This window comes from Pseudorasbora parva, chromosome 9, assembly GCF_024679245.1.
Source record: "Pseudorasbora parva isolate DD20220531a chromosome 9, ASM2467924v1, whole genome shotgun sequence".
In the NCBI taxonomy this organism is placed as follows: Eukaryota; Metazoa; Chordata; class Actinopteri; order Cypriniformes; family Gobionidae; genus Pseudorasbora; species Pseudorasbora parva.
Genome location: NC_090180.1, coordinates 17,580,102 through 17,599,874, shown reverse-complemented (window position 1 = coordinate 17,599,874; position 19,773 = coordinate 17,580,102). Strand labels below are relative to the sequence as shown.

Below are 19,773 nucleotides of genomic sequence, written 5' to 3'. Positions count from 1 at the left end.
CCCACTGGAGTAGTATGGATTACTTTTGGAGCTTCAAAAACTCACTAGTCAATGCCACTTTAAAGCTCAAAAGATTCAGGATATTAATTAATATAACTCAGATTGTGTTCGCTGAATTAAAGTCATATATACCTAGGATGACTTGAAGGTGAGTAAATTATGGGATCATTTTTGTGTGAACTATTCCTTTAATAAAATTATTATAATTCGTGATAAATTAATTTAATGATAAACCATAGTACTTCTGTAATAATAATCTGAATTAATGTTCTTAGGGCCATCATCCCCTGCACGTGCTGGCACTCCATTGTCTGCTGGCAGCCCCATCCCGCCTCTACCACCAAGACCATCATCACGACCAAAATTACCACCTGGAAAACCCAACTTAGCAGATCTGGTATGACTTTCTCCACTGCTGTGGAACATTCGAAAAATGCCACCTCAAAAGAAGACGCCTAAGACATTAAGATACCTAGTGGTTCCCAACCCATTGTCAAAAAGATTAGCCCACAGTAATCGCAGTAAATTATCGTAAAATTATCCGAATGACTTCAGTAAATATCAGTAAATACACAAATATGCTGTTCACATAGGCAACAGTGTTCTGGGTGTTTAGCATTGGTGAGACCATTCACACATATGTTAGTTGTCGGAAATTATTTTTAAATGCCGTTGTCTTCATTCAACCCTAACATATTTCTGATACTTTGATACAAAACTATGTAGTGGTAGTGGCAATATAGAATAGCTAAACAACTAAACTAATTAGATTCAAAGGGAAACTCCTACAAACGCATATACAATATTGTTTTGTTTTTTACAAATTGCAATTCAATTTCTACATGATAAAATATATACACCTTGATTGGTAGCTGTTTTAGCCTAATTAAAATCTTGTTTTGTTTTATTCCCCTCCTTGGAAAGTGTGCAGACGGCCCTGTTTGAGAACAACTGGCTTAAAAATGTTTTGCTTTGGTTGTTCTCACTAATTCTGAAGATCTCGACAGTATTTATGGGTATTTATACCCATGTACTGCTCCAAAATTTTTGGGGGGAATTCTTCATTAAGGGATTGTGAAGGCTAGTCAGATTTATAATGCCTGGTTTAAGATGTTATTTTTGTTTCTCCTCAGGCCCGTCCCTTCAGCCCCCCAATTCATTCCTGGAGTCCTCCACCCTTTGCTCCTCTGGCCAGAGCTGAGAGCACATCCTCCATCTCCTCGGTCACCTCTCTGAGCGCAGCCTCCACACCTACACTAGGCCGAGAACTGAACCTCTCTGTGTCAGGTGGGCCACAACACAGCTGTCCCAAGTCAGTTATCGCTGATTATACTGTGTGAAGATGATAACAAGACATAATGCCTTCTCTAGTTCTGTAAGTTGGGGGACCTTTAGATAAAATTAGATCTACTTCTGTATTTCAGCATGTTCTAGAGGGCCGAGTCCTCTCACGATGGGACCCCAAGACACTCTACCAGTGGCAGCCGCCTTTACAGAGACCATCAGCGCCTACTTTAAAGGAGCAGATCCAACTAAGTAAGCATATTTTAAAGTCAGCTTTTGAATTTAGTTAATGTTTTGTTGAAATTGGTTGAATTTAATGTTTTCTGTCTTTTCTGTCTTTACTGTGTTGTAGGTGTTTGGTAAAGATCACTGGTGAGATGGTGCTGTCTTTCCCAGCAGGGATCACCAGACACTTTTCTACCCACCCCAGTCCTCCAGTGCTGACCTTCACCATCAGTCAGTACAGTCGGCTGGAGCAGGTCCTTCCCAACCCGCAGCTTCTGTGCTGGTAATACGACACCTGCTGTAGGGATACCCCACTAGTGAATTAATTGTTCATTTGAACTCGGTTTTTAGTTATTCAGTAAACCTTTTTTAGAAATAGTTAGTTATCATCCCATTGTAAAACTGAGGTGAGATGGCTGATACCAATAAACCAATATTTAAAGCACAAAATCACTTTTGTATTTAGCAGTTGATCACATGATGCATGAAATGTTCTAATCACAACAGTGTGATCGTATGCATCAATCCAGTATTGGCTTCTATTGGATCAAACAATAAACAGTACAGATACATTTGAAAATTATAATATTAGCTAATAACCAACATGGTATAATGTTCATCCTTAGTTGAAACTGTAAACAATAAATAGCTACTGTATAATCGTGTTGTTGTTGTTAACTAAAATATTAATGTAAATGAGAAACTTTTTAACAAAAATTAGAAAACATGCCTTAATGGAAACTAAGTTGAAGTACTAAAATTACTAAAACTGAAGAAAAAAATTCTGAACTGAAAAAAAGTCTAATTGAAAATATCAATAATACTTTAGTAGTATCTAAATAAAACTAGTATAGCAATGCTATATAAACAACAGTTACTTCTGGGAACTCATTAGAATGACTCGGAATGACTATATTCCTTCATTACACACAGACTGATATATTTCAAATGTTTATTTCTTTTAATTTTGATGATTATAACTGACAACTAAGGAAAATATCTTAGAAAATTAGACTACTACTTCAGACCAATACAAACAATGTTTTTTTAGAAATCTTGGCCGACTGAAAAGTATGAACATGAAAAGTGGCTTGACACAAGGAATGGGACAGCTTGAAACCCATGTCTTGCATAGTGGTTCTTGAAGCACTGACTCCAGCTGCAGTCCACTCTTTGTAAATCTCCCCCACATTTTTGAATGGGTTTTGTTTCATAATTCTTTCCAGGGTGCTGTTATCCCTATTGCTTGTACACTTTTTTTTGTACCACATCTTTTCCTTCATTTTGCCTCTCTATTAATGCACTTGGACACAGAGCTCAGTGAACAGCCAGCCTCTTTTGCAATTACCTTTTGTGTCTTGCCCTTCTTATGCAAGATGTCAGTGGTCGTCTTTTGGACAACTGTCAAGTCAGCAGTCTTACCCATGATTGTGTAGCCTACACAACTAGACTGAGAGACCATTTAAAGGCCTTTGCAGGTGTTTTGAGTTAATTAGCTGATTAGAGTGTGGCACCAGGTGTCTTTCAATATTGAACCTTTTCACGATATTCAAATTTTCTGAGATACTGAATATAATCATCAAAATTAAAAGAAATAAACATCTGTCAACGTCTGTGTGTAATGAATGTATATAATATACAAGTTTCACTTTTTGAATGGAATTAGTGAAATAAATCAACTTTTTGTTGATATTCTAATTATATGTCCAGCACCTGTATATTGGCCCTATATTGGTCATTTAGAGATTATCTGCATCAGCATATAGCCAGTTAACTAATTTACTGACTTACAGAGATTGAGTTGAGATTTTATTATTTTAAATATTTTTTGTGAATTTTTAGTTCAGTTAATGTAGCATTATGTGCAGTAAGTGTAAATATTGTGTGAAACATTTCAGTGCATTTTATTTGCTATCATAATGACATCATAATGACAAGTGCAGTGTCGTTATATCAGCCTTTGACTACGCTGCTCTCTGGTCGGTCTACATAGTGCACTAATCTTGAGCTACATTTTGAAGCCCTTTTAAGATATCATTATTTAAACATTATTTCCATCCTGCAGCGACACCACACCACCTACAGGTGACTCGAAGGAGTTCTGGGTGAATATGCCAAACTTGTTGAGTCACCTGAAGAAAGTGGCTGAGCAGAGGCCACAGGCCACATATTACAATGTCGACATGCTGAAGTACCAGGTGAGGTTTTGTATATAAACATGATCTTGCAGGATGTTTTAATGTTACAAAGACCTGTAATATGTCACAAGATCTGGTTTAAGTCTTAATCTGGTCAACCTCTCAGATGTTTCTGTGGTAGTGTATGATATTTAAGATTTGTCCTTACAGGTGTTCACTCAAGGGATCCAGTCCACACCGCTAAACCTTGCGGTGAGCTGGCGTGGTGATGCCAGCAGCACAGACCTCAGGATAGACTATAAATACAACACAGAGGCTATTGCCACACCCACACCACTCACCAACATCCACTTCATGGCAGCTGTGGATGGCGGCGTGAACAAACTCCAGGCCATGCTCCCACCAGCTACCTGGTAAGGATATATCAAGATAATCACATTACAAAGCAGAGGCAATGTGTTGATGTATAGTGATGTTTGCTAATTTCTTGCTTTTAAAGGAACCCAGAGACGCAGAAAATTGCGTGGAAAATCCCAGAGCTATCACAGAGGTCTGAAAATGGAGGTAAATGCCCTTTAGATATTAACTGATTGGAAGGGAAGCCCTCTAACATCTATGCAAGAATGTTTAGCTCATGTTGGCAACTGTATAATGAGGTACATTTGGCAGAATGCCCTAATGGTAGTAAACTGAATTACTAAGGAAAGAATTCACAAAGCCCAACTAAGGCCCTGTGTATACCTGTTTATTAAGATGCGTTTGGTCGATTGGACTTTCAACCACTTTGACGGGAGGGTATATAGTTGGGTAAATGTATGGGATTTTTAAAATCGTTTGATCTAATGGATCAAATAAGCTCACCTAATTTACATATATGAACACACCGAAGACAATGAAAAAACACAGAGATCAGCAACTTTTGTTTCTGCTCTGACAGCTGCAAGATGACGTTAAATGCAGTGAGTGCATGTTTGAAATCAAAAATGGTACAATGGAAAAAGAACATTCGAAACTTCAAACCAAACTTGGGTCTCCAGTTTAAATCCTGTCTGGCTAGCGTGCTTCCCATAATGTTTACACACTGGGTCTTTTGTGGCTGTTCCAACATGTAGATTTTAAATAAAAACTTAAAAGTAGGAAGCTTAATGGTGGTGATATTGCAATAATTCAACCATGGTGTAACTGGCCATTATATTTAGGCTTCAAAATTAAAAAATTATGTTTACATTTGTGAAGATTATCATTAATGTGTAAGAAAAAAATGTGTAAGAATCATAAACTTTTGTTGGTCGCAGAGCTTTTTTGAAGTTATTGGCTTTTTTCGATGGTCCCAAGGTTTTGCTGACTTCTAGGTTGGTCTACAGTCATAGAGTACGCCAACCCTGCAGCATTCTATATGGTGTAGATGGCGAAATATAAAAGTTAACTAGTTAAATATTCAGTCACTTTTTACAGTTGTAGAGAAACTAAATGGATATTTCACCTTAAAAAAAAGTTTCAGCATTTACTTACCCTCATGTTATTCCAAATCTGTATGAGTTTCTTTGTTCTGTTGAACACAAAATAAGATATTCTGAAGAACCACAAATGCTAACCATGTAGTTGACAGTAGCCATTGACTTCCAATTTTTTTTTTTTTTTTTTTACTTTTCTTCTCTACTTTATACAAACTATACATTTGAGTACACGGCTCTAGGGGAGATATTAAAGGTCTTCTGAATCAAATCAATAGGTTTGTGAAAAAAACAAAAAACATATTTAAAACTTTATAAAGTTAAATATCTAGCTTCCTAAATATAATTCCTAAATATCTATTTAACTTACAAAGTTTAACGTAAGTTACAGCTAGATGTTTTACTTTATAACGTGTTAAATATGCTTTTCTTAGAAAAACCCACAGATTCGCTCCAGAAGGTCTTTATTAACCCCCCAGAGCCATGTGGAGTACTTTTATAATGCACTTTTTTTGGGCTGCCATTATAATGCTTGAAAGAGCCAGGATATTTTTTATATAACTCTGATTGTATTCATCTGAAAGAAGAATGTCTTATACATTTAGGATGGCTTAAGGGTGAGTAAATCATGGGTTAATTAAAATGATTGGGTGAACTAACCCTTAAAAGATGTACAGTGTGGATAAACATTTTGGTAGAATATCTGAAATGTCCTGTCATTGTGTGTCCGTGTTGCCAGGGGTTGGCGCTCTCCTGGCTCGCTTCCAGTTAGCCGAGGGCCCCAGTCGACCGTCACAGCTGGCAGTGCAGTTCACCAGTGAGGGCAGCACTCTGTCTGGCTGTGATTTTCAACTTCTAGGTTCAGGCTACAGACTATCCTTGGTTAAAAAAAGGTTTTCTGCAGGTATGTCTTCACTTGAAGCAAAGAAGCAAAATGTGCTTTTTACTCTGCACTTAACCCTGTGTTATCTTCATTCTGAACCCTGCTTTTAACCCTGGGTAAAGGGTATTTGAGTTATTTAGATGTGGGGTTAGCACCACTTTTACACAGTTTCCAGAGCAGGGTTAGCTCAGCTTGCAATGCTAAACGTGTGCAGTGGGAAGCAATGCAGTGTTAGAATGTTACAACTACAGTGCCTTGCGGAAATATTCGGCCCCCTTGAAATGTGCGACAATTTAGGCTTCAAACATAATGATATGAAACTGTAATTTTTTGTGAAGAATCAACAACAAGTGGGACACAATCTTGAAGTGGATCTTGAAGTGGAACAAAATTTATTGGATATTTCAAACTTTTTTAACAAATCAAAAACTGAAAAATTGGGCGTGCAAAATTATTCGGCCCCCTTAAGTTAATACTTTGTAGCGCCACCTTTTGCTGTGATTTCAGCTGTAAGTCGCTTGGGGTATGTCTCTATCAGTTTTGCACATCGAGAGACTGGAATTTTTGCCCATTCCTCCTTGCAGAACAGCTCGAGCTCAGTGAGGTTGGATGGAGAGTGTTTGTGAACAGCAGTTTTCAGTTCTTTCCACAGATTCTTGATTGGATTCAGGTCTGGACTTTGACTTGGCCATTCTAACACCTGGATATGTTTATTTTTGAATCATTCCATTGTAGATTTTGCTTTATGTTTTGGATCATTGTTTTGTAGGAAGACAAATCTCCGTCCCAGTCTCAGGTCTTTTGCAGACTCCATCAGGTTTTCTTCCAGAATGGTCCTGTATTTGGCTCCATCCATCTTCCCATTAATTTTAACTATCTTCCCTGTCCCTGCTGAAGAAAAGCAGGCCCAAACCATGATGCTGCCACCACCATGTTTGACAGTGGGGATGGTGTGTTCAGGGTGATGAGCTGTGTTGCTTTTACGCCAAATATAACGTTTTGCATTGTTGCCAAAAAGTTCAATTTTGCTTCATCTGACCAGAGCACCTTCTTCCACATGTTTGGTGTGTCTCCCAGGTGGCTTGTGGGAAACTTTAAACGAAATGGCTTTCTTCTTGCCACTCTTCCAGAAAGGCCAGATTTGTGCAGTATACGACTGATTGTTGTCCTATGGACAGAGTCTCTCACCTCAGCTGTAGATCTCTGCAGTTCATCCAGAGTGATCATGGGCCTCTTGGCTGCATCTCTGATCAGTCTTCTCCTTGTATGAGCTGAAAGTTTAGAGGGACGGCCAGGTCTTGGTAGATTTGCAGTGGTCTGATACTTCTTCCATTTCAATATTATCGCTTGCACAGTGCTCTTTGGGATGTTTAAAGCTTGGGAAATCTTTTTGTATCCAAATCCGGCTTTAAACTTCTCCACAACAGTATCTCGGACCTGCCTGGTGTGTTCCTTGTTCTTCATGATGCTCTCTACGCTTTAAACGGACCTCTGAGACTATCACAGTGCAGGTGCATTTATACAGAGACTTGATTACACACAGGTGGATTCTATTTATCATCATTTTTCATTTAGGTCAACATTGGATCATTCAGAGATCCTCACTGAACTTCTGGAGAGAGTTTGCTGCACTGAAACTAAAGGGGCCGAATAATTTTGCACACCCAATTTTTCAGTTTTTGATTTGTTAAAAAAGTTTGAAATATCCAATAAATTTCGTTCCACTTCATGATTTTGTACCACTTGTTGATTCTTCACAAAAAATTACAGTTTTATATCTTTATGTTTGAAGCCTGAAATGTGGCAAAAGGTTGCAAAGTTCAAGTTGGCCGAATACTTTCGCAAGGCACTGTAGATGTTTAGCAGCAGACAGTCAAATGTGTGCCTCATATTCACATGCTTTGGAAAGTTACAGAAACACAGCATGTTCGTTGCATAAACAGTTGTTTCCGTATTTGATGGTAAAAATGTCACATCCCAGCAGAAAACATTGTCCAACAGTTGGACTGAAGAAGAGACCATTTCATTCTTACCCTTAGGAAATATAAGTTTATTCGAGTGTGCTATTTGTATACTTCTTTTAACCTAAACAAAATAAGAATTAATACTTTCAGTCAACTTTTTATGTACTTCTTAGAAATACACTTAAAATTGCGCTTAACTACTGTATACTTGAATTATACTGACAGAAATGTCTAAGTACATTTGGACTATCAATAACCAGGGTTAATTGTTAACCCCGGGTAAATTATGAGCAGTGTGAATCGTGAAGCAATATGTCCCATGATTCTGTTTGCCTGGGGTTTAGAATGACCATGTTAAACTCGTCCAAATGTGAAAAGCCCTAACATTTATTTGTATATAGTAGACATAAAATTGGGCTGTTTTTGTATTCCACAGGTAAATATCTGGCAGATAACTGACCTGGCCACAGCAACGACCTGCTGGATGGGCTGTGAGTGGGACATTAGGATGCTCTTTTGGCACTACAAAGACTTTAAAAAATGTTTTTATCGAAATTCCAGAAGTACAGCACTCAAAATCTCACTTAAAATATCTGGTGTAGAATATCATCAGTGCGTTCTGTGGGTGTGTGTGTATGTGAATATTAGCAAATATTTTGTGTGTATATGATAAACCTTCAGGACAAATGCAATACGTGGACTTTTCCGCTGGGTTCTTGCAGAAAGCAGAGTTTCCTTTTTCACTTGTTGCACATTCTCTCTTTGACCCAAACCAAACACACCTAGTGACATTACAATCTAATGATACCAGGGTTCAAATATAGGAACACACATGTCAGCAGTGTTTGGTTTTCCTTGAGTTATTTTTGTCTTAATTCCCAAACAATGCTACAGATAGCACTTTACAATGAGATTCAGTTTGTTAACATTATTTGATGTATTAAGCCCAGGACACACCAAACTGACAATCAGCCGTCGGGAAATGTAGGACCACCAGTTGGCTTCGTTTTTTCAATGTGATCCGCATCATTGGCACGAATCAGCTTCTGCACCATCGGTAAGCGAGAGAACTCTGATTTGCTGTTCAGCTTTGTTAATGAGAATCAGCACTCAAGAATAAAACCAAAAGTGATGAGTGTGATTGATAAAGTGCTGCTTTGTTTACAGGTTGTATTTCTGCAGTCCTTTTATCAGGTTTCCTTTTTTGAATGATGAAAATAGACTATTGATAAACTATATTACCAAAAGTTTTAGAACGCCTACCTTTACATGCGCATGAACTGTAATGACATCACATTCTTCATCCATAGGGTTTAATATGGAGTTGGTCCACACTTTGCAGCTATAACAGATTTAACTCTTCTGGCAAGGCTTTCTACAAGGTTTAGGAGTGTGTTTATGGGAATTTTTGAACATTTTTCTATATTTGTGAGGTCAGGCACTGATGTTGGACGAGAAGGCCTGGCTCGCAGTCTTTGCTCTAATTCATCCTAAGGGTGTTCTATCGGGTTGTGGTCAGGACTCTGTGCAGGCCAGTCAAGTTCCTCCACACCAAACTCCCTCATCTATGTCTTTAATCTTTATGACTTGCTTTGTGCACTGGTGCGCAGTCTTGTTGGAACAGGAAGGGGTGGACGGCTGTTCCCACAAAGTTGGCAGCATGAAATTGTACAAAATGTCTTGGCATGCTGAAGCATTAAGAGTTCCTTTACCTGGAACTAAGGAGCCAATCCCAACCCCTAAAAAACAACCACACACCATAATCCCCCCTCCACCAAGCTTTACACTTGGCACAATGCAGTCAGGCAAGTATACCGTTCTCCTTGCAACCGCCAAACCCAGATTTGTCCATCAGATTGCCAGAGAGAGAAGCGTGATTCGTCACTCCAGAGAACCCGTCTCCACTGCTCTAGACTCCAGTGGCGGCGTTCTTTACACCACTGCACCTAATGCTTTGCATTGCACTTGATGTAAGGCTTGGAGGAAGCTGCTCTGCCATTAAAACCCATTCAATGAAGCTCTCTACACACTGTTCTTGAGCTAATCTGAGGGCCACATAAAGTTTGGAGCTTTGACTCCGCTCTGTGATTTTACATGGCCTTCCACTTCGTGGCTGAGTTACTGTTTTTGCCAATTGCTTCCAGTTTGTTATAATACCACAGTTGACTGTTGAATATTTATTAGTGAGAAAAATTACATGAATGGACTTGCACAGGTTTCAACCTATCACAGTACCATGCTTGAATTCACTGAGTTCCTGAGAGTAAATCCATCCTTTCACAAATGTTTGTAGAAGCGTCTACATGCCTAGGTGCTTGATTTTGTACACCTGTGGGCATGGAAGTGATTGGAACAGCTGAATTAAATTATTTGGAGGGGTGTCCCAATACTTTTGGCTATATAGTGTACCTGCTGATATAGAAAGATATTCACCTACACATAGGTGCAGAACGCATTCTAGTTGACAGTCACCTTTAGTCTTTTCAGTGTGTTCAAGCACAGCTTTTTGGCAGAGACGTAGCCAAGGAGAGGAGACAACACATTCATCTTTTGTCTCTGCTAGTTCTTTGATGTCAACTTAATGTGTCCTGGGCTTTAGGTATCATGAACTTACAGCAATATTGTTACAGCCTTTTTTATGCAAATACACTGTCTTTCAAAAGTTTGGGGTCAGTAAGATTTTTTTTTTTTTTTAAAGAAATGAATACTTGAAGTGACAGTAAAGACATTTATGTTGTGATTTATGTTCTATTTCAAATAAATACTGTTCTTTTGAACTCTCTATTTATTTAAAAAAAAAACTGAAATAAAATTATTGTTTCCACAAAAATATTACTGTTTTCAACATTAATAATAATAAGAAACGTTTCTTGAGAACCAGATCAGTAAATCAGAATGATTTCTAGAGGATCATGTGACACTGGAGACTGGAGTAATGATGCTGAACATTCAGCTTTGAATCACATGAATAAATTACATTTTAAAATATATTAAAACAGAAAACAGTTCTTTTAAATTGCAATAATATTTCACAATATTACTGTTTTACTGTATTTTTAAATATATGTAGCCTTAGTGAGCATAAGAGACTTCTTTCAAAAGTCTTACTGAACCCAAACATTTTGAGTAGTAGAAATTAACATTAATGTATTATGAACAAATTATAAATTAACTATAATAGCATTTGTATGAATTAACAAATGAATCACACCTAGAATTAATAATGCTCTAAAATGTGGTTCATTATTAGTTTATGCCTAAAGCATCAACTAATGTTAGTGAATAAACCCTTATTGTAAAGTCTTACCATGCTGCAATTAGAAATTATGAGAACTACAGAAACATGCTTCCATACAATATTCTGTTCATTATCATCTTAAAATGCTTCTTGCATCTGAGTAAATGTTGATTTGATGTTGTTGAAGACATGTACGAATGCATCACTTCTGTCTAGTTAGCCAGTAGCCATTTCGTCAAATTAAGTGCTTAAACATGGATGTGACTATTACATTCATAATTCATGAAAAAAGTGATGCCTACTTAATTTTTATTTATTTATTTAGACATTTTAGGAAAATGAAACTTAATTTGTGTCAGAGATGCAGAATTCCTTAAGGCGAAAAAAAAACTTAAGGAACTAATCAAATACTACAAACTGTTTCCTTTCGGTTTTCCACAATGTGGATTTTATTTTCCCAAAACATTGTACTGTAGCAATATTTAAAGATGTAAAAATTTTAAAAATGTAAAATAGAAATTGTTAAACATGTATCCAAATGGATACAGAGTTTCTATGTCTTGACATAGAACAGATTTCATGTCATGTTATTGTTAGTATTTACAGTTCATGGTGGCACTTTATTTAATAATGTTTCAAATTCATGTAATTTATTTTATGCCTAGTTCTGTGGTTTGTAATGGATTCCGAACACTCACTAGACTGTTTTATTGTTCAAAAAGGGAAAGAAACAGCAAAGGACTAGTACAGAAGAACATTTATCACATCCTTTCATTTATCACTTCCCTGTACTGTACTGTATTGTGTTGTCAACTCACATATTTTGGTAAGTAAGGAAATGCTCATCTTTATTCTGTGATTTTTGTTCACTGAGACTTCATCACAAGACTCAAATGTGGATCATTGCCTTTAAAACTGTGAGATTATCCATCCAAGTGTGTAGAAACTTTCACTAGAAAAGCCTCAAATATCTCTTGTTAGAGATATAGTTTGGGAATATACATGATCTTCAATTATGTGCTTTGGCTAATCTGGTTGTAGTTAAGCAACATTATTTTTACCATTTAATGAAGTGTACTTTATTTCAGTGGTTTGGAGGCCTTACCTGACCTTAAATGTGGATCGATGGATAGACAACTGCTGCTTGCGGATGGTTCATTCCAGATAAAACAAGTCTCAATCTCTCATTTTATAAAATATGTATTTATTACTTTTTATCCCACTGATGTTGTGGTATTGTGTTTGTCAGCTAACCTGCATCTTGTTCATTCATCGTTCAGAAAATGGAATATGCAAACATTTCATGCATAGAATAACCTCTCCCCAGATTTTAAGAGAATATAGAGACTGAAAATGCTAAATATATCAAAGTGAAAATAATGTAATGTCTTGAAAATAAAATCAAGAAATTCATGTTTAACATTCTTGACTTCTTCTAAAGTCAGTCTGTCACTAATGCAATATACTGTATGCACCTTAAAGGGTTAGTTCACCAAAAAATTAAAATTCTGTCATTAATTCTCACCCTCATGTCGTTCCAAACCCTTTAAGACTTTCGTTTATTTTCGGAACAAATAAAGATATTTTTGATGAAAACAGAGAGCTTTCTGACCCCACATAGACAGCAACACAACAACCACTTTCAAGGCCCATAAAGGCAGTAAAGACCTTGTTAAAATAGTCTATGGTTCAACCTTTATTTTTATAAAATGATGAGAATACTTTTTCTGCGCAAAGAAAAATAAATACTTTATTCAACAATCTCTTCTCGTCTGTGCCAGTATCCTATGCTGTTGTCATGTCAACAGTGCAGCACTTTCAAGTTCTACAGTAGGCCTACACGGTGGCTTAACTAACTTACCATTGGCTAGATCCTGCATCAGCATCACTCGCATGCATTGTTCTCAAGTGAATAAATATAAAGCCAGTAAGTAAGCAATAGTAAGCCGGCGTTCGGACTAGCATTTTAAAAGCGCTCCACTGGTTGGCACACTGAGAGAAGAGACTGTTGAATAAAGTTGTTATTTCTGTTTGTTTTTTTGCAGACAAAAAGTATTCTAGTCACGTTACAAAATTAAGGTTGAACCATTGGAATCATATCGACTATTTTAATAATGCCTTTACTACCTTTCTGGTCGATGACAGTGTTAATTAAATAGCTGTCAATGAAAACTGTTAGATTTTATCAAAAATATCCTATCGTAAATACTGAGGCATACGACATGAATTTAAATTTTGGGGTGAACCTTTAAAAATCTTGCAAATAACTAGAACATATTCACAAATATTAGAAGTATAGTAAACACAACACTAGTTTAATAGAACTAGACCTACATAAACTTTTGTTTATTTTGAATTAGAAAAAAAGTATAATTAAATTGTGTATAGTCTGAACTGTGTTCATTATAAGCTTTTGGAACGCATTTCTCAAATATTTGATTAATCCGAAATCACACTAGAATAGTTTTTTATTATAAACACTTAATTAGGTCACGTCTACGCAACCAAGTCAGCATTACATTTAAACAGTTGATGGGTTCCATATAATAATATAATATTCCAGCTATCTTGTAATGTAATATCGTGGCAGGACAAGACACCCAAAGTGAAAATGAAATCCGCAGTTGTCAAGACAACGTTTGTCAACAAGCCTATGACGATCTTGAGCATTTCCGGTTTGTAGAAGAGACGCATCAAAGAGGTAACTTAAGTGCATTTTGTTACAAAAAAGGAAGAAGAAAAAATGTAGGCTAAACTACAGGTGTTTTAGTTTATATTCCGATATTCTATCAATACCAGAACAACAATCTGTTAATACACTAATTTATTAAATGCTTTACCAATGTAAGTGTATTTGTATACGTTTCGTAGCAGATACAACTGAGTCGATTTTACCGCAAAATGTCTGATTTAGCCAAAGAGAAAGCACGTTTGCTGAAGAAACGTGGAAGTGTGTCTTCTCTGGGCAGTCATGAAGTCAGAGCCTTTGGCAGAAAAAAGGAGTGAGTTCCTGTCATCCTAAACATATACTAACATGACAAAAAGAGTGTAAATATAAAAGTATGGATCATAAAGTGCCGTTTGTTTTTCTCTGAAGCTCTATCAGCACGTTGTCCTACATGGAAGAGCCTGGACATCATGATGATATTCCACGACCTACAGTGCAAATGGAGAACACCTATCGGCTCAGTAAGTCTCTTTTCTTTGACAGTAATGGAGATACTAATATCACCACACAAATTATAGCCACCAATAGAGAAAATAAACCCATATCATATGGTCATTCCTGTTATGCGGTATTTTCATGGAATATGAATATGGAATATAAATGTATCACAATTAAGTGAACTTGGTATTGCATCTAAATATCAACATTTAGATTTATTGATTATTGAAATGAAAGGGGTTATTATTAAGTATTTTTAATGATTTTTTCTACATTTGAGACATCTATACGTTCATTAAACCCTATAGGTTAGTTGAGTGAAATTATTCAGTTTGTGTTCTCATAGTGTTGCTATTATGACATATCTTCAATTTAAAAAATGGGCAGTTAAATAATGTAAATATGCATATGTCTGTATAGTGATAGAATAGTTGTACTTTTCAGATGAATCTCTTTTACTGAGATTCTGCTAGGAGTCTGTCATTGGTTATTTGATTATCTTATTAACAAAATACATTTTATATAGAATAGTCTATTTAGTATTTACATTTATTACACTTTAAAAATATCCAAATATTAATAAGAATTATTTGGGGGAGGGGGCTTCACCCCTAAGTTACCCCATTATAGCCTTTTTCAATAATATTACATTTTGTACTATAACAACTAAATTAGCAAATGTTTCTATTTATTTCCTATAATGACATAATGGCTGATACATCATCATCTTGCACATGCTAAACTATATCTAAATAAATATGTTACAATTTAAAAATAAATGCACATTGTTTTTAAAAAATCACTAAAATTATGATCCAAGTTATGATCGAGTAAAAGTGATCCAAAAAAATTATCTTGGATTACTTTTACTCGGGACATGCTAGTTGGCAACATTGGATTCCATTTATTGTGCTAAGCTAAGTTAGCGGCGACCCTGCCAAACTGAAACAATGCATGCACTGAGACAAAAATAGATTTGCCCACATATATAAATGTAGGAAAGTAGTTGAATAAGCCTTATTTCTAAAAACGGTGGAGTGTTCCTTTAAGGGGGTCATCTTCTCCCATGTTACCCTATTTTATAGAGATCTATTCTTTTCCCAATTTATTCAATCAAAATGTGTTCCACAGATTATCACAGGCCATGAGGTCAAAGATTTCATTAGCTATCTATCTTGACCATTCATGTGCATTTCATTAGTTCTATATCAGTAATTCACTGTAAATGTTCGAGCAGCCCCTGTGCGCCGTTTTCCAGTGATAACAGTGAAAGACATTCTGAAGGACGTGTTGACCAGCTACCTGCAGGAGGAGAAATATGAACCTGAGTTGTGCAGGCAGATGACCAAAACAATCTCTGAGGTCCATTTATTTTTTTCTAAATCTCTCACTTTTAATTAATAACATGACAGTTCGTTAAATTTAACATTGACTTTATTTAGCCCAAGTTATAAATATAGAAACATGCATACAAACGGAATAAACATATAGTATGTGCTGCTGAAATCTTTGCTGTTATTGCAATTTCAGGTTGTCAAGGCCAGAGTTAAAGATTTGATGGTTCCTCGCTATAAGTTCATAGTCATCATCAGCATTGGTCAGATCAGAGACCAGAACATTCGCATGGGGAGCAGATGCCTGTGGGACGAGACACGCGACAATTTATCCTCACATACTTTCAAAAACAGCTCGCTCTTTGCCGCTGCGACTGTCTATGGTGTCTATTTTGAATGAGTCTGTAAGAACAGACCTTAGTCAGGGTAGTGCCATATTTCAATTTGACAGGAATGAAACTGAGGCTTTCAATGGATTGTTCTGCTGTTTAACAACATACCGATTGTTCAGCTGACGATACGTCTCAAAAAAAAGTTTCAGTAGACAAAAAACATAAAATGGTTTTGAAAATGATCTAGGAACTTTATACAGTGCAAACCCACTGTAAAGACTGTATATCTACTATCCTTCATAACCTCATTTTCATCTCTCTTAAATTCAGTATGGCATCCAACCTGACAAAAGTCTATATCAGCTGGGTGTTAGTGACAAGTGAATTTATTGAATGAGCACCACATGGAGTAGTGGCCAAAAGTGTGTCTGGCCTAGGAAAATTGATGACATCAGCCTTTATTCAAATATATTTATTAAAAATGTGTTAAAGAATTTGCAAGCATATTGCGTAGTGGGTATGTTGCGTAGTTTGGCATGCCAAACTGTGCTGAGAAGTTTTGGTTAGGCTGTCATACAAAGATATAATAAGCACATGCAAAAACTATAAAGAGAACCAATGATATATTAATAACTGATTATGTTGTAGTTAATGTATGGTTTTATATTTATTAAATTTTAGTTTTTCTATGCAATATTTTCACTGTCTATGTGGGGTCAGAAAGCTCTCTGTTTTCATCAAATATATCTTTATTTGTGTTCCGAAAATGAACGAAGGTCTTATGGGGTTTTCCTTTTTTTGTGCAAAATAATTGTTTCAGATGAAGACGTTTACAAAGTTCCCTATATCGAGGGAACTCAACACTGCGTCGTCGAGTGACGACACTCTGGGAACGCCCCCAGCGTGACGGCTCTGAAGTATGAATGAAATCAGCCACCAATCCGATTGGTGCAACGTCGTGACGTAACCGGCGACGGCGTACGCGGAAGCTATAAGAAGGCGCCGCCCCAAACAACAGACAGTCTTTGCTCTTCAGCGAGGCGCTCTGTGTGAATATTGTTTGTCTATTTACTGTTGTCTGTCTGATTATCAGTCCCTCTCTGAGAAAGCATGGCAAGCGAGCAGTTTAGAAGGTGTGTTCATCCGTGCCCGCGCTTCATTACGGGCTCGGACACACACCAGCTGTGTGTGCAGTGTCTCGGAGCGCAGCACGCTCAGGCGGCGCTTGAGGGTGCCGCCTGCAGCGAGTGTGAGAGGCTGCCGCTCCGGGTGCTGCGCTCACGGCTGGCCGTCTTCACCGAAGGCGGTCAGGCTCGCGAGCCCCGTGGGTCTGGTCCCGCGTCTGTTGAGGCAGCGCGGCGGCGTAGATCCTGGGGCTCACAACTGGATCTCGCGACGGGAGGCGGGCATGCTGAGGCATCTTCCCAATCCTCGTCCGATGATTCAGACGCTCTTCCGCCTCGTGAGGAAGCCCGCGCTGCGGCTTCTTCCCACGAGGTCGATAACCCAGTGCTGATGCTGTCTGATTCCGAGGGATCAGATCAGTTCAGCCTGGAGGCGGGCGGAGTGCAGGTGAATTCACCTCTTCACTCTCCCGCTCAAGAAGAGCTGGTGGACGTGCTGACACGTGCTGTGGCCAAACTCAGTATCGACTGGCCACAGGAAGAGGTGGAAGTCCAGCCTGTGAGCAGGTTGGATGGACGCTTCTTCAAAAAGCGTGCTCAGCCGCCACGCAGGGGCTTGCCGTTTTTCCCGGATTTGCACAATGAGTTGTGCAAATCATGGGGAAAACCATACTCATCGCGCCTATCGACACCCCCAGTTCTTGACTTCGGGTGTGTCGTGGGTGCGGCTGAGGCTGGTTATGGGATGCTGCCTCGCGTCGAGGAGGCACTAGCGAGCTATCTGTCTCCCGAGGCAGCAGCGTCCCTGAAAGCCCCTGTCCTGCCCACCAAGCCATGCAGGGACACGTCGTCCCTGGTGGGCAGGGCTTATCGAGCGGCCGGTAGAGCTGGTAGTTGCCTGCACACCGTGGCGGTACTGCAGGCATACCAAGCTGAGCTCCTCAAAGAGCTCGATGAGGGAGAGGGTCCGTCTCCGGACGATATTACAGAGCTGCGGAAAGCTACCGACTTGTCTCTCCGCGTCACCAAAGAGACGGCCCGTGCTATCGGCCGCTCTATGGCTGGCATGGTGTGCGTGGAGAGGCACCTTTGGTTAAACCTGTCGGGGATGAAGGAGAAGGAGAAATCCTTCCTTCTGGATTCCCCGATAGCTCCTGTGGGTCTCTTCGGCGACGCAGTCAATAGCGTTGTCGAGAGATTCCAGGAGGTGAGGAAACAGTCGGCGGCTTTCCGGCAGTATCTCCCTCGCCGCCAGGGGCCTCCTGTAGCCAGCAGGGAGGTCTCTGGTGGCCAGTCCCGGCCCTCCACCAGCGCCCACAGACAGGCGCAAAAGGAGAGCGTCGCTTCCCGCGCCCCTCCCGAGGGAGCCTGGCAAAGGAGGCGACGTTCTCGCCAGAAGTCTTCTAAGCCGAAGGGCGACTTGAGGGAAGTCCTTCAGGCGAAGAAGGCTTCTGGCAAGCGGTCCTAGCTGCGGCGGGATCGCTCAGAGCTGGCCCTCCCGGGGGCGGACGACCGAGGTCGTTCCGAGCCCGCAGCTCTGGGGAAATCGATGTTGTGTTCCCGCCGTTAACAACGCTTCGGGCCTCATCGTTTTCCCGCGTACGTGCGCTGTCCCAGCCGCCTCGAAATCGACCTGCGGCGGGGCAGCGAATGCGTGCGCACACCGAAAATCCTCCCCGACTAAGCTCTGCCGGGTGGCCGCTTCAGGGGGTCGGGCAGGGGGTTCGGTGGGTACCAGAGACCAGCCTCGAGAGGCTGGTTCCCCTAGTAGAATATATCGGCGCATGGATGTGCCTCCCGAATATTTCTGCTTGGGTCCTGAGTACAGTGGGAAGGGGGTACAGATTGCAGTTCAGAGTTCCACCACCGAAGTTCAGCGGGGTGGTCTGGACTGTGGTCCCCCCGGCCCAGAGGCAGGTTATGGAACAAGAAGTACAGTCTCTGCTGGTCAAGGGGGCGATAGAAAAGATCCCTCCGCCAGACAGGGAGTCGGGCTTTTACAGCCGTTATTTCATTGTTCCCAAAAAGGGTGGAGGCTTACGTCCAATATTAGATCTGAGGTACTTGAATCGGTCTCTGAGGAGATTCAGGTTCAAGATGCTCACAATTCAAATGATCGTGAATCTGATCCAGTTCGAGGACTGGTTCGTCACGATAGATCTAAAGGACGCATACTTCCATGTCTCCATCCTTCCTGCCCACAGGAAGTTCCTGAGGTTCGCTTTCGGGGGCGAAGCGTACCAATATCGGGTGCTTCCTTTCGGTCTAGCTCTTTCCCCTCGCACCTTCACGAAGTGCATGGATGCAGCTCTGGCCCCTATGAGGCTGCAGGGCATCCGTGTGCTGAATTACATCGACGACTGGCTCATTATGGCAAAGTCGCGCGAGATGGCGATTCGGCATCGAGATGTCGTTTTAGCCCATCTCAGGTGCTTGGGGCTGAGACTGAACACGGCCAAGAGCGTGTTGATACCCGCCCAGAGGACTACGTTCCTCGGGGTGGTATGGGACTCAACCTCGATGCGAGCGAGCATGTCTCCCGCACGGGTGGGTTCTATACTGGCGGAGGTCTCAAGGGTGAAGCTAGGCCACAGCCGCACTGTGAAGCAGTTTCAGAGACTGCTGGGACTC

At 39.7% G+C, this 19,773-nt stretch overlaps 2 protein-coding genes across 3 annotated transcripts in view; both read left to right on the top strand.

The window, feature by feature from the left end:
- sgip1b (SH3GL interacting endocytic adaptor 1b) overlaps positions 1-12,606 on the top strand; it is a 31,717-nt gene extending 19,111 nt beyond the window's left edge. The window contains exons 15-23 of the mRNA XM_067454192.1: positions 276-397; positions 1,134-1,287; positions 1,425-1,536; positions 1,637-1,792; positions 3,575-3,707; positions 3,858-4,060; positions 4,147-4,211; positions 5,841-6,005; positions 8,385-12,606. Coding sequence (XP_067310293.1) covers positions 276-397; positions 1,134-1,287; positions 1,425-1,536; positions 1,637-1,792; positions 3,575-3,707; positions 3,858-4,060; positions 4,147-4,211; positions 5,841-6,005; positions 8,385-8,407 — 1,133 coding nt within the window. The 3' untranslated portion in view covers positions 8,408-12,606. The remainder of the gene's footprint in view (positions 1-275; positions 398-1,133; positions 1,288-1,424; positions 1,537-1,636; positions 1,793-3,574; positions 3,708-3,857; positions 4,061-4,146; positions 4,212-5,840; positions 6,006-8,384) is intronic.
- A 1,252-nt stretch (positions 12,607-13,858) lies between these two features.
- On the top strand, positions 13,859-16,852 carry dynlt5 (dynein light chain Tctex-type family member 5). Of its 2 annotated transcripts, none has more exons than XM_067454195.1 (5): positions 13,859-13,887; positions 14,058-14,188; positions 14,284-14,375; positions 15,590-15,714; positions 15,883-16,852. In XM_067454195.1, exons 2-5 carry the CDS (start codon positions 14,088-14,090, stop codon positions 16,084-16,086), a joined length of 522 nt encoding a protein of 173 aa, XP_067310296.1. In that variant the 5' UTR covers positions 13,859-13,887; positions 14,058-14,087; the 3' UTR covers positions 16,087-16,852. The 2 variants fall into 2 exon arrangements, with proteins under 2 accessions (XP_067310296.1, XP_067310297.1); XM_067454196.1 differs by having other exon boundaries at positions 13,882-13,947.
- Positions 16,853-19,773: the final 2,921 nt, after the last annotated feature.

Coding starts and splice junctions, on each gene's coding strand:
- dynlt5 (XM_067454195.1), top strand. CDS start 14,088: ATGTCTGATTTAGCCAAAGAGAAAGCACGTTTGCTGAAGAAACGTGGA. Junction 14,189..14,283: donor GCCTTTGGCAGAAAAAAGGA/GTGAGTTCCTGT, acceptor TTTTCTCTGAAG/CTCTATCAGCACGTTGTCCT. Junction 14,376..15,589: donor GGAGAACACCTATCGGCTCA/GTAAGTCTCTTT, acceptor ATGTTCGAGCAG/CCCCTGTGCGCCGTTTTCCA.